Here is a 13,776-nt window from a genome sequence, read left to right on the forward strand (position 1 = left end):
TTGGGTTTTCTTTATTGTGTCTACTTCCCTTTTTAGGTCTTGGATGGTTTTATTCAATTCCATCACCTGTTTGGTTGTCTTTTCCTACAATTCTTTAAGGGATTTTTATGTTTCCTCTTTAAGGTCTTCTACCTGTTTAGCAGTGTTCTGTATTTCTTTAAGTGAGTTATTAAAGTCCTTCTTGATGTCCTCTACAATCATCATGAGATATGCTTTTAAATCCGGGTCTAGCTTTTCGGGTGTGTTGGGGTGCCCAGGACTGGGTGGGGTGGGAGTGCTGCATTCTAATGATTGTGAGTGGTCTTGGTTTCTGTTAGTAAGATTTTTATATTTGCATTTCGCCATCTGGTTATCTCTGGAGTTAGTTGTTATAGTTGTCTCTGATTAGAGCTTATTCCTCTAACAAGGTGTTTATGTTAACCTCTATCAGCAGACCTGGGAGACTAGCTCTCTCCTGAGTTTCAGTGCTCAGAGTACACTCTGCAGGCAAGCACTCCTCTTGCAGGGAATGTGCCCAGATATCTGGTGTTTGAACCTGCCTCCTGGCAGAATTTGTGTTCCACTCACCAGAGGTCTTAAGATCCCGTGGAGAGTCCTGTGGGGACCTGGCAGGTGTTCTCAGATTCCACGCCCAAGGTACCCCGGTGCTGGCATGGACTGGAAGGGCCATATTCTGTTCTTTATTCTACCTATTTCACACAGCTTACTCAAAGACCTGTTAGGCTGACCAGATCTAGACTTAGACCTCTAACTACATTTGGTGCTTGGGTGTGGTCATCTTTCAGGAAGACTCAGTCACATCCTAGTTTGTTTGTTTGCTTGTTTGCTTGCTTGTTTAGACAGGGTCTCTATATAGCCCTGGCTGTTCTGCAACTTATTATGTAAAGAAGGCTGGTCTCTAACTCCCATGTGCTAGACTTAAAGGCATGCACCACCATGTCTATCCCCAGCTGTTTTTCATGTTCTATGTGCTACTATGGATTGAACCCAGCGCCTTACACTTGCTAGGCAAGTGTGCTACTACTGAACTTTGTCCACAGTCCTTTTTAAAATCTTTTATTACATAGTCATGTTAAGTTCATTAGGCTAGTCTTCAACTTACTCTGTAGCCAAGGTAGGCCTTTAATGTATTATCCTCCTGCCCCGACCTTCTGAGTAGTAAGGATTATATTCCTGTGTCATCAGGCCAGGTTCACACTTTAATCCCTCAACATATACAAATCCCAGGATATCTACCTGCCTCCCATCCTTTGCAGGCAGCTTGGGAAGGGTGTTATGTACTGGTACAGTGTTCCATGGCTCCTTCCTGTAGTCATAGCTATTGTAGACTAATGCAAATTTATTTCAAATGAGAGGATGAGAAATTTATAGTTACAAGTCAAAGAGGCCCAGACCAATATCCTTTAACAGCATGTGTCTGAAACCCAAACAGGACTACCCCCAGAAACCTCTTTTTCGATTACCATTCTGTCCAATTACAGAAAAGGCCAGGTGAACACTCCAACTTCTCCCCAACTCCTGTCTCACAGAATACAACTCTTACTCTCTACCTTTTTCTGACATATCCCAATCTCCTCTGGAAGCATCTAGACCCTGAGATGCTGTCTGCTCTCTTCACTAACATATATAACAGGAAAGAACTAATGAATCCATCCCCATGTGCTGTAGAGAGATAGAGACATTCAATTCCCTGTGTCTTTTGTCCAATGAGGAGAAGCTCACCAAAGCGTATGGTGGAAAGATCATAGCAACTAGCTTCCCAGTTGGGGGCCATGTGGAGGTCCTGGAAAGCCAGGGCACCTCCAGGGCTCTTCTCCTACAGCTATTTCTATGGGGTATGGCAGAGCTGAATGCTCTCCATATGATCTTCCTTGTGTGTGTGTGTGTGTGTGTGTGTGTGTGTGTGTGTGTGTGTATGTGTGTATGTGTGTGTGTGTGTGTGTGTGAGTGTATTCACAGTCTAAGATTCCAAATGTTCCTCCCACACACTACATCTCAAAGGGAGCCCCAATTTCCTGTGGGAACATATCCATATGTGTCCTGCTATGGAGCTGAAGTAATTTCAATTTTGGTTCTTTTATAATGGAAATGAAGGTAACTGGGCTGAGTACAGATGAATTCAGAGTTATTTAAAACCTATAATATAGGGACTTGAGAGAAAATGTGCGCAGGCTGCCAATTGCACAGGGCAGCATTTATATCTGGTTCTGTTAAGCTGCCGGGTTCCACAGAACCACAGTGGCTTTTTACACTCCGGGTGTTAGCCTCCTTGTACATGGAGAGAGAGGGACTTGGGGAGATAAATGATGGGCTTTGAGAAGATGAAATATATTCAGAGGCCAGAGGTGGTACAAGTGAGAGGCATGTTATAAGGGTTCTAATGGTGTTCTGGGTCTCTCTAACTTACCCTCAGAAACTATAGCACATTGTGGACCTTTGCTAAGCTAAGAAAGAAGAAATTCAATGGAAGGGTTCCTTGGGAGCAGGATCCTGCCAGCTACATGGGAGGTTGCTTATTCCTTTATGTAAATGGAATAGCAAGAACTTTGTAGTCATTTTTCTAGTCAAGTACACACACACACACACACACACACACACACACACACACACACACACAGAAGGATGGGTGGGGGAAAGGAGGCAGAAAGCTCAGACAGGAAAGAGCCAACCTGGCATTCTCAGCAAGGGATTTAATATGTCATCAGTCACCATGCATCCCTTCTCAATCTCTATCTTCTTTTCCCCTCCCCATCTGCAGAGTCTCATTCAACACCCCATATCTTAGGGGAGAAAGGGATTCTGCCAAGTACCACTCTTACATTTTCTGTTTATTTAATGTATTGTTTTGGCAAGTTGGAGTACCATAAACCACTTTCTGGTAGCCAGACTGATATATATGTAAAACCCTCAAGCAAGGAATCCTAAGTAAAAAGGACTGATGGTAAAAGGAAAGACATATATGCTCAGAAAGACAGGATGAAGCCACAGGGCCAGTGCACCACCACAGTGGATGAATCCAGGTAACTAGTGTGCCTCCACAGAGGAGACCAATCTGAAGTGTGTTTAGTAAGAAATGCATATGAAACTCATGATTTCTAAAGGTTTATGTTATTTATGTGCATGTGTGCACATCTGTGTGTGGGTATGGGACATTTTAGTGCAAATGCCCATGGAGGTGAAATTGTGTGTCCTGGGTGCCAATCTCATGCCCCTGCAGAGCAGTATGTGTTTTTAACTCTGGGGCCATCTCTCCAACCTCTAAGCTTGGTTATTTTTGATGATTTAAATACAGATGTGAGAAAAGGCTTAATTTTTGTGTGAAAAATAAAACCTTTAGGCCAAAGTGTTTCTCTGTCTTAAAGAGCAGATCATAGAACCATGAAGAGGTGGAGGAATCACAGATATCCCACAGAAAAGTCACCTGTCAACCGCATACCTCTCTCTGCACAAACAGAACCATCAGTAACTCTTCACTGAAATCATTTTGAGAACAGAAATCAAAATCTATTTCTGGGAAAATGCAAAGAAGAATGAAACTAGGGATGAAGTTCCCAAAGGAGAGAGTGGGCCGTCTTCTCAGAGGACCAGACGTCCTGATAGCTATGCATACATCTGTGCTGAGCCCTTGTTATGCTTGGATGATCTTTTCAGAACAATCATAAATGGCGGTGCATCCAACTGTCCATCAGAAGTTAACTCAGCATGCAATCCTGACTCCAGACATATCCAGCTTTCAGCTAGGCAGAACCCAAGCCTAGATATTTGAAAAGTTAGTTATTTATATGCATATCAAATGGCAAGTTTTCCCACTTGGAGTTAACATACCTACCTGAGGAGCCACTCATGGTGAAGATTTGAGTGGACAGGTCAAAGCTAAGAAATGGGAAAAAGATGAGGAAGTATTTGTAACTCTGTACTACACATGACTTGAAGGTAATAATATATTCAGAATTGTATCTGAGTCTTTAATGAAATAACTTCCTTCCTTTAAATAAATATAGTCTGAACCTGACGCCTTCATTGTTTTATAGGAAAATAATGCACCCAAAGTAGAAGTTGTTAAAAACCAAGATAGGCTATACTAATCAATTATAGTTTCCTTTAGCTTGTGAGCATTGTTGTTTACACTGATGATTCTGTTTTCTAAGAGTTACCAGTCTCATATTAGAGACCTGATCCTTCCTCCTGGATGATATTCTTTCAGGAGGCCTTTCTCAAAAGAGAGAAGAGCATGATTGTCAGAGGCATTTCACTGTTTCAGCTCCTTTCTTCTCAGTCAGAGAGGACTACCAGGAAGACTCTGGTGGCTCATCCTTCTACAGCAGAGTTCATCCGTTGTGTCTTACCTTTGATGCTCGGAAGGAGAAGGCTGTGGATTTGGTGTCGGATTTTCCCCGGTCTTGTAGAAGAAGGCCTTGGTCTTCTGTCAAGGCCAAGTAGTGGCCTGTGGTAAGATGCCGGAGTCGGAAGGCCTGGCCCCACCTGATGTTACTGCCACTCCAGCTGCCCAAAGCACACGAGAAATTGCACAGATAGAAGTCAGTTCTGTTCAACATTTATGCTGTTCTTCCTTAAGTCCCAACCTTATCCACTTTCTTGGGGTTATAGTTAACAGTCAATGGATTCATTTCCTGTCTGTCTACAGTTCAGAACAGTGCTTTCCTTTGGCTCCTCTTAAAGGCAAGGGCCATGGTCCTGAGGGAAGGGCAATGGCATACTATGGCTAGAAGTCCCAAGTTTTAACCCATCATTCAGTCTACCAATGTATGTTTATGCAATCTATCACAAAATGATGGGAAGCCTTCCTTCTAGGAGTACTTGTATTTGGAAAAGCAGTCCTTCCGTTTTGCTATTGGAAGTCAAGCATTTCTCAGGAAGAGCCCTGTCCTTTTGAGAAATGAGAAGACAAACAAAACATTCTATGGCCGTTGTAGGTTATGACTGCTAGGGAGAGGCAAGGAGTTAGGGATGAGATAGGAAGCAGATATACTGCCCCATTTGAAGGAGATGAGTCCTGTAGGAACCAATTAGGATTGCAGGATTGGGCTAAGGAATCCCAGGTGAAATGCCCATCTTTACATGGCCTGTATCCAAAAGATTAGCAATCAAAAGAAGTTATGGTGAGTATTAGGAGACTGGTAACTCAAAATGTATCCTTTAAGTTAGATGACATATATGTGTCAAACTTTACAATCATTTTTCACCTTCTCAATTTTTAGAAACACCTGAGGGTCAAAATCATGATAATAAACCCCTTATGCATAGGTTTCTGATGTAAAGCACTAACAACTACAACTATGCTATATATATATATATATATATATATATATATATATATATATTACACACACATATATACACACATACATATATATATAAATGTATATTATACACACACATATATATATATACATACACACACACATATATATACATATATACATATATATATATATATATATATATATATATATATATATATACATTTGAAAGATTATTTAAGCAAGAAGTCTTGAACTAGTCAATAAGTGGGTATCTCATTTTAAAAAAATCAATATTTCTTTTTTATAACACACACACATACACACACACACACACACACATATAATAACTTTTGTTGTTCAATACAAAAGTAATATACTCTAAATCAACATCTTCAAAAGTTTCTCAATAAACTATTTAAATGAGCAAAAGAGGAGAGGAAATGGGGGCATAGGAGTGGTTCCATTATATTCTTTTTATCTCTAGTGGACCAATTTTTGGAGGTATACAACTCTTATGAGAGAGAATTCTTCCTGAATATTTTTTAAAAGAAACCCTGGCCTAGGTGCTAGGGAGGAAATGGAAAAGAAGCAGGTTGCAATACTTTCTCCTTTCCTCTCATCCTAGCTGTTTAGCTCTAACCTAACTTACCCATCTTCTCAGCAAATAAAAGGATCCACTCTTAACCAGATGGGTCTTTAGTATTTGGAGTTTAAAGGATGAGTTACTCAAGCTTTAAAAGCTGTTACTCAAGCTCATGGTTGAAAAAAAAAATCAGCCTTTGTTCATTCCACCTACGTCCATTACTGTTTGAGACATTCTGACAAATGTTGTTTTCTTCACAGCTATGTGAGGTTTGAATCTTATTTTACTAGCTGCCATCATGACTACCTGTCTATCTTTGTTGTTTAAAGATAGCTCTTATTGGAGCCAAGACATCTATTGAAGGCTTCCAGGGGATTTGTTTAATAAAATAATGGTGGTGGCAGCAAGGGGAGAGGGGAAACTCTGCGGGTGTTTAGTGGTAATTGCAAAGCTAGCCTCTGATTACCCAGGCTCTGTAAGAGTGGGGGACAACTAACTTATACTCAAAAGAAGAGCCTGGAAAAATTGGGTGTAAGAAAGTATGTGTGTGTGTGTGTGTGTGTGTGTGTGTGTGTGTGTGTGTGTGTGTGATTCCTTATAATCAAAGCCATAGAAATTTTAGAATTTAGCTCTCAACCATGGGCTTTAGAGGGCTCATCTCAAGACATGACAAATGATAAATGTAAGAGAGTGAACTATACTGGAAAACCAACCATTCTTGCAAATGGCACCATCTGGACCATGTGTTACCTTATCCGAAGGGGTTCCACTCTCCATAGAGACCTGGCTCTGGTCCCAGCTCCTCCAGCTTCATAGAACACCCTCCTGTATGCAGAGTTGGAGATCAGTGCCAGTTCCTTGCCAGTGAAGGACAATTCCTTGCAGAGGAGGCTCATACCATCTACCTAAGCCTCCCAAGACAACAAACTCAAAGGGAGGATTGGATGGTGGTTTTTATCTTACTCTTAGGATAAATAAAAGCTGCCTAAGGGGAGGGGACACTCCACATTCAACAGACACTCAGATCACCAGAGGGACAGTGGAAAGAAGGGAGGTGGACAATGTCCCCCACTTCTACATTGTTCAAATGGCTTAGTCTTGTACCATGTTACTGACAAAGGATTCTCTGAGCCTTTTAGGTTAGGCTTCTCACTGTAGTTTCCATTTATTATAAATAGACATTTACTTTCAGGTCACATGCAGAACAGTGTGAATCCCATCATTATCCTAGGAAGCCTGGAACAAAGTTGTGTCTTCAGTTGCCATAGTTTTCATGGTTCCATTATTGCCTGGTTCTTTCTTCCCATCTTAGGAACTATCTTTTAATATGCTTGTAAACACTTTTTGCTTTGGATTAGTTTTAGATTTGTGAAGCGATTTCACAGATAGTCCACAGAGTTATTGTACAACGTAACTCAGTTCCCCTCACATTGTCACCTCAAATCATCAAGATTTGCCTAAACTGAGACACCAATGTTTGGTAACCAGTGTACTCAAACTCAATACTCCATTCATATTTCACCAGAAGTTTGTGATACTTACTCTCCTATTACAGGGCCTAATGCTGAGTTCCACCATGGTCATTAGGTTTTCCCTCTCTACTTGACCTGCTATGTTCCCCACATCTCCCCTGTTTTCTTACAACTCAGAGTTTTGAGTAGTACAGTACGATTGATGCTTTTCTAATTATTATAAAAAGTCTCAGTCTTTCAATCTGTACAATGGGAACCAACCTACTTAGATCACCAGTTATATGAATTAAATTGTTATACCTTTATTGATTAACTGCACGTGACATGTGCATGCATATGTACATTTCTGTGTGATTATGCATAACTGTGCATGCCAAAAGGTCAGAGGAGGATATTGGGTATCATGTTCTTGAGACTTCCAGACTGATCATTTAACTGCATTTGAATTCACCAGCCTTACATCCTACTGCTGTCATAGTTTGTCTATATAACAGAAATGAACTATTTAAATCTTCAGAAGAGTTTGGACCTAGATTTTAGATTTAAAACAGAAAACCCAAACCCATCTATAGTGATGAAGAGGAAATAGATACCTGATCCTTATGTTGAAGCAGTCTGAATTGTTCAAAAGATACATATAAAAGGGAAAGATCCCCATTTGGGATCTGTTAGTGCTATGGACTAGAAAAGATCTGTCAGTTCTCTGTGGTTCAAACCCCCTTGCCTGTAAAACGGGTCTAATAAGGGTAGTTAAATCATGGGATATAAAGACTCAATGTGATCTTAAGAAGAAAGTTTAAAACGAATGTTCATAGATATATAAAGAACTATGAGATACAGATTTACCTAAATTTTTAAAATATAGATTATCAATAACATGTATAGACTAATACATTAAGAGCACAGAGATGCAAATATCATATTAAACATGGTTACATCATTTAAGAGGGATTGTAGAGGACATTTCTAAGTCTTATTTTAAATTTATATACTGCTAAGAAATATTTAGTAAAGAAAATTTTATGTTCTTTTATAGCTTTAACTCCTAGGTATTTCTGTACCTGGCCAAAAATGGAAATGTTACTTTCCTGACTTTGCTATTTATACAGATTGATTGAGATTTTCACTGGGACATCTCTGCCTTCAGCAAAGGCTAAAAGAAAGGTAGAGATGAAGTGGCCCACCTTGGGTCTCATGCGATTCAGCCCTGGAGCCATCATCAGAAGACCCTCTCCTCCCAAGTTCTGAAGTATTCTTAAATGTCCATTATACCTAACTGAGACAATTCTAGCAGCTTGATCTGTTTAGTCTCAGAAAGTTACCATGATTGAAACAACTTGTTCCTGTTCTCTTAAATGACAGCAATAACAGGAGCAGAGTGGGTGGACAGTCGAGTTGCTTTTGAGAGCCTGGCTGACATCTTAGCCTTGGCTCTAACAGGTTGAGTGACTTAGCCCAGGGCATTTGACAAGCCAGAGGCAGAGCCAAGCATCTGAGTTCAGAATGTGAGATTGTGACTCTCGGGTTTCCATTCTTAGGTAATATTTCCATCAAGCCTGCCTATTCCCAGGGTTCAGAGGGAAGGAAAACAATTCCATCTGGGGAGTTGGTATCTTAGGAGTTCCTACAATTTCTTAGCATGCTCTCTATCGCCTATTCCTTTTTCCTGATTTCAGTGCTTTTGATGATTCTGTCTAGTTGAAAATTTTTTTTCCTGATAACGAACATCAATGAAGAGGTTTACTGTTTTTCATAGTCCCTAGACAGAAAGCAACACCAAGGCATCTTTTCATCATGCTTTTATTAAGAATGCCAGAATTTAGGCTCCAAAGCCCCAATGGTTGCTTCCTTACCCAATCTCAGTCCCTCATGCTTCCATGGAAAGGAAAGAGACAGCTATGTTTTGTCATCTTCTTTGCTAACACCAACCAGATCCTATGGAGTCCTTGTCCACATCCAGGTGGCTCTTGCTGTTGCCTGTGTCTGTACTCTTGTTCCACTGAACTTATTTTGGAACCTGATCACCATCTCACTCATTCTCCCATGTTTTTCAAATACCTCTCTACTTTCCCCTTTAAACAGGATCTTGTTAAAGCATTTAACAGGAATTATTATCAAAGCACAAGCCATCTTCATTCGTCATAGTTTCAGATCAAGCCATTTCTATTGTGGCTATAGTTTCAATAATAGAGATGAAGGCAACACATGTGGTAACCACTTTATGTCTTCCAAATATCCATCCTCAAAAGTAGAACAGAATAGAACCTGTTCAGAATAGGGGGTGGGGGGAGGGGAAAGCTGATATAGATGTAGTGTGTTTCATTTAGATGTAGATAACCGCCATACAGGATTATAAACTTCATTTCATTCTTTCTTTTTTTTTTTTTTTCTAACTGAAAGCCTTCCACAGTAAGATATAAAAGCAACAGTAAGCCAGGTGGTTAATCACAGAGCTAAGAGGCAGGGGCAGGTGGATGTCTACATCCACCAGATCTACATAGTGATTCCTAGGCAAACCAGCTTATACAATAAGACTCTCAAAAAAAAAAAAGGTAGAAAAAAATCCACTCCACTAAAATCAAATAAAAACAAAACAAAGATGAAATGAAAAAAACAAAACAAAACAAAACAAAAACAAAACTCAGCAACTGAATAAGAGCACATGACAATACTCTACGGGAAATCAAATCGACTGAACTTCCTTTGCCATGTAGACATCACTGTCAGCCACCAAGGAGGTACAGAGTAAGTCACTCACAACACTTACATAGGTCTAGTTCCAGTGTGCTCTGGACTCTGTTCTATGTCACATCTGGGCCCTATGCAGGACATTCAGGGAACATAGCAAGTAGGAAGAGATTCACACTGTGAGGGACTCAAATTACCAGTTGACAGATTCTAAGATGCCCAGAAGCACATTCAACCATGCTGCTTCTGGGTCCTTGAGCACACAGAACAAGGGTGAGTACTGACAAAAAGCCAGCCAAGCCCCAGGTTTCTAGGCTTCCATTCGAAACAAGTCGGGAGGCCACCATTGGCAGAAGTCTGATCAAGATGATCTTGAAAGTGTCAGGATTTGTCTCTGATGTCATCAATTAAGTAAAACTAATGTAGCTGAGAAGGATCTTGTAAGCACGACAACAAGCTAAGATACTGCAGTCACCAGATTGAACCAATTACTGTCAAAATTAAGTTGAATTTGGATAAGAGGCTTGATTTTTACCTAATATATGAGACTTCTACAGTCACAATGCAAAACATTTTATGTACTCTTCCTTTGAGTATAAGCAAAATAGTAATAAATCTTGAGTACATATTTACTATGTGCATTAATATCTTCCATTTAATAAAATTCTGAATCTTTTAAAAACTTTTTATTGAAGAAAATTCATATAATATATTTGATATTCTTTCCTCTACTCCAAGTCTCCTCAGGTCCTCTCCAATTCCCTACCCAGACAACTTCATGTTCTCCCTCCCTCTCTCTCTTAAAACACACACACATACACCCCACACACCTCCACACCCGAAAAACAACAAAATAAAAAGTAAAAATAAAATTAGAAAAACTAAAGAAAAATCAGTAAGAGAAAATATACAAAAAATAACAAAAAGCATACATGCATGCATACACACACACACACACACACACACACACACACACACACACACACACACCAGTTAGTCTCCCTTACTACTATTAGTGTATTGATTATTAGGCTAAAGGAACATAGCAATAAAGCGACTCTCAATTACATATACCCTTGCAATAGATGGGAATTAAAAAAGAAATCCACAACTGGATCTTTATCAAACCCCTCAAGGTTACAGATGAGGAGGCAGAAAGAGTATAAGAGCCAGAGATGATGGATAACTTCAAGGAAACAGTGTCTTCTATATACAATAGGGCTGTTTTACATAATTTTAAATCTTCAATAAGAGCCCATTAAGCAATCACCTTTGGACTAAAGATATAGTTCACCTCTACTCTACCTCGAACTATAGTTCTTGGAACAGCTTCCTGCTAAGTCCATCTTCTGTTGGATTTTGATGCTTGATTTCTCATACATGAGTTGGTATCAAGAAAAATGAAACCAACAATTCCATCTTAATTACTTGGTCCACTAAAGGGGATAAATAGAGATAAGCTGCCTTTCAAGGACCAGCCATAACTTACGTGAATGCACAGCTTCTCTATTGCTGTGCAGCGGTGAGAGAATTGCTGATTTCTCTCCCCAAGGTGAATGATTCAGACTCAGGAGCGATCAAGACAATGAATGGCTTGCGATGCATTGTGGCATTGTTTGCTTAGATTTAACGTAAACACACGTTTTTTGAGCAAACTGGAGCTTGTGGCTAGATGAAGGTCAGTCCAAGTAAGAAAGACCTACACAAATCATGTGTGGCCAAATAGAAATGCAAACTCTTTAATAGGAGCTACCAGAGAGACAGCTCAGAGAGAAGGATGAGGATAGTGGCTTACCTGTGCTGAGAATCATTCTGATCTGTAGATGGTATCGTCAAACATTCATCATGACCGTGGAAAAGACGAACTACATGGCCACCGAGTAAGTATCCTATGAAAGAATGGTATACCACCATAACTGATCAAAAGCCTAAGGAGAACACTATGTTCAATACGGGTGAATTCATGCATGTGATAGCTTGCTCTACCAAACAACAAGAGAGGTACATGTGGGATAGTATAGAGTCCCCGAATTAAGGCCTCAGTGGAAAAGAATTCTAACTCTGGCAGTTAAGTTCCTGAGAAATAAGTAAGGCCAAATATCAAGTAGAAGATGAAAGTAGTGTGTCAACTGTTATCACTAGAAATACAAAACAAAACAGATAAAAGGAAAATCACTGTTAGAATAGGATTTTTAGTTTTATAAGAAGCTAATAACTCAATACCAAGTCACCAGATCTTAAAATCTTACTATACACACTTCCCGGTAAAATCCAAATCAAATTATGGTCATGGGGTAGAAATGAGTCAGAATGGGGTGACAATCTGTTTTTAAGTGTTATTTAGGAAAAGGCAGTAATATGCTCTCAAGAGGTATTTTAGGAGAAGGTAGTTTTCAATTGTGGTTAACAAATGCAGACCAAATGTGATGATGCATCTCTTTCCCAAAGTGGGGGCAGACTGACTCTAGCAGATCTGAATGGACACGTGCACCAACTGCTATCAACGAGCACTTAGATGTCTGCAAAAAGGAATCTCAATAGTTGGGAGTTCAGACCCTGAAAAGAAACAATAAACTTCAAGGGCATGATGCCCCATTAGTCTTCAGATGAATCCCAAGTATTAATTCTGGGAGCATACTAGCAGGAGGCAGGCCCTGCTAAGCTAGTTTTGCACAAAGAAATTGGATTTGTTATTCTTCTGAATTAAAAAAATCTCTAGGCTACTCCATTCTCAGGAGACATATGGACTTAATATGTTCAATGTCTGTATTAGGAGTTTTTCTTTTTAAATCACATAATTAGATCACTTGGGGGGGGGTGCTGTCTCCAACTATTTTGGGTGCAGGATTAAAACATTAACAATGAGAAATCATGCCAGAGGGGAAAATGGTGTTCTCAGAGCATACTGTACAGAGATGGTTGAAGTTGCCTTAGCACTTTTTAAAAACAGAGGCAAAAAGATTAGCTTAAACTTCCCTCAAATATTCACAAGTATTTTTCCAATAGCTAATTATACTAATATGTACAGTTGCATTTTTTGCATTTAAATAATTCAAGACATACTAAAGGGAATTCCTAGTAGCCAATTTACATAGAAAATTAAAAACCTCAGCCATCAAGCCCTTGATTAAACTCTTTATCCTCTCTTGATGGTGAGACTATTGCCACTTAAGAGTCCATCATGAATAGCTTGTGGGCTTTTCCAATCAATATCCTGCTCATCTGAGAAAACAGCCAAGTGCTATGCATTACATTTTTTTTTTAAAGCTGAAATTTGTGTGAGGGTGGATCATAGTCACACAGAAAGCATCAAGTGAAGAGCCACTAACGTCCACGAGGGCAGGGTTATGGATGCTGAAAGCCCATTCTCCACATGACCAAGCTGATGAGCTCTTTAGATTTCATCCACACAAGGGCACTCAGTGCTTCTATGAAAACGCTCCTTAATTAACCTCCACAAGCTCTCTGTTGGGACCGAGATCATTTTATTTCTGTGGTGAAGATGAAACAGTTAACATCCAGACAGGGCTGAAACTTTCCAGGGAAAGATTTAAGATAGGGAGCCTTGATTCCTGATAGGAGGAAAAGACTGATGGTAAATTTACAACGGTATATTAATATTTTATGTATATGTACATGTGTGTGTGTGAGAGAGAGAGAGAGAGAGGAGGGGGGAGGTGGAGACAGATGGAGACAGAGGGGAGAGAGAAAGAGAGAGGAGAGAAAGAAGAAGAAGAGAGACAGGAAAGACAGAGGAAGGGAGCAAAGA

General features: G+C 39.8%; 1 protein-coding gene across 9 annotated transcripts in view; it reads right to left on the reverse strand.

Moving 5' to 3' along the window:
- Window positions 1-13,776, reverse strand: part of Ryr3 (ryanodine receptor 3) — a 586,052-nt gene that overhangs the window by 311,139 nt on the left and 261,137 nt on the right. For all 9 annotated transcript variants that reach the window (XR_003951556.1, XM_017316705.2, XM_017316711.2 and 6 more), the window contains 3 exons: window positions 11,803-11,896; window positions 6,598-6,672; window positions 4,347-4,503 (listed from right to left, as the gene is read on the reverse strand). Coding sequence is in view for 8 of the 9 variants with exons in the window: in XM_017316705.2 (XP_017172194.1) it covers window positions 4,347-4,503; window positions 6,598-6,672; window positions 11,803-11,896 (326 nt within the window). In the remaining variant the exon portion in view is untranslated. The remainder of the gene's footprint in view (window positions 1-4,346; window positions 4,504-6,597; window positions 6,673-11,802; window positions 11,897-13,776) is intronic.

The sequence above is a fragment of the Mus musculus genome, chromosome 2, assembly GCF_000001635.26.
Source record: "Mus musculus strain C57BL/6J chromosome 2, GRCm38.p6 C57BL/6J".
Classification (NCBI taxonomy): Eukaryota; Metazoa; Chordata; class Mammalia; order Rodentia; family Muridae; genus Mus; species Mus musculus.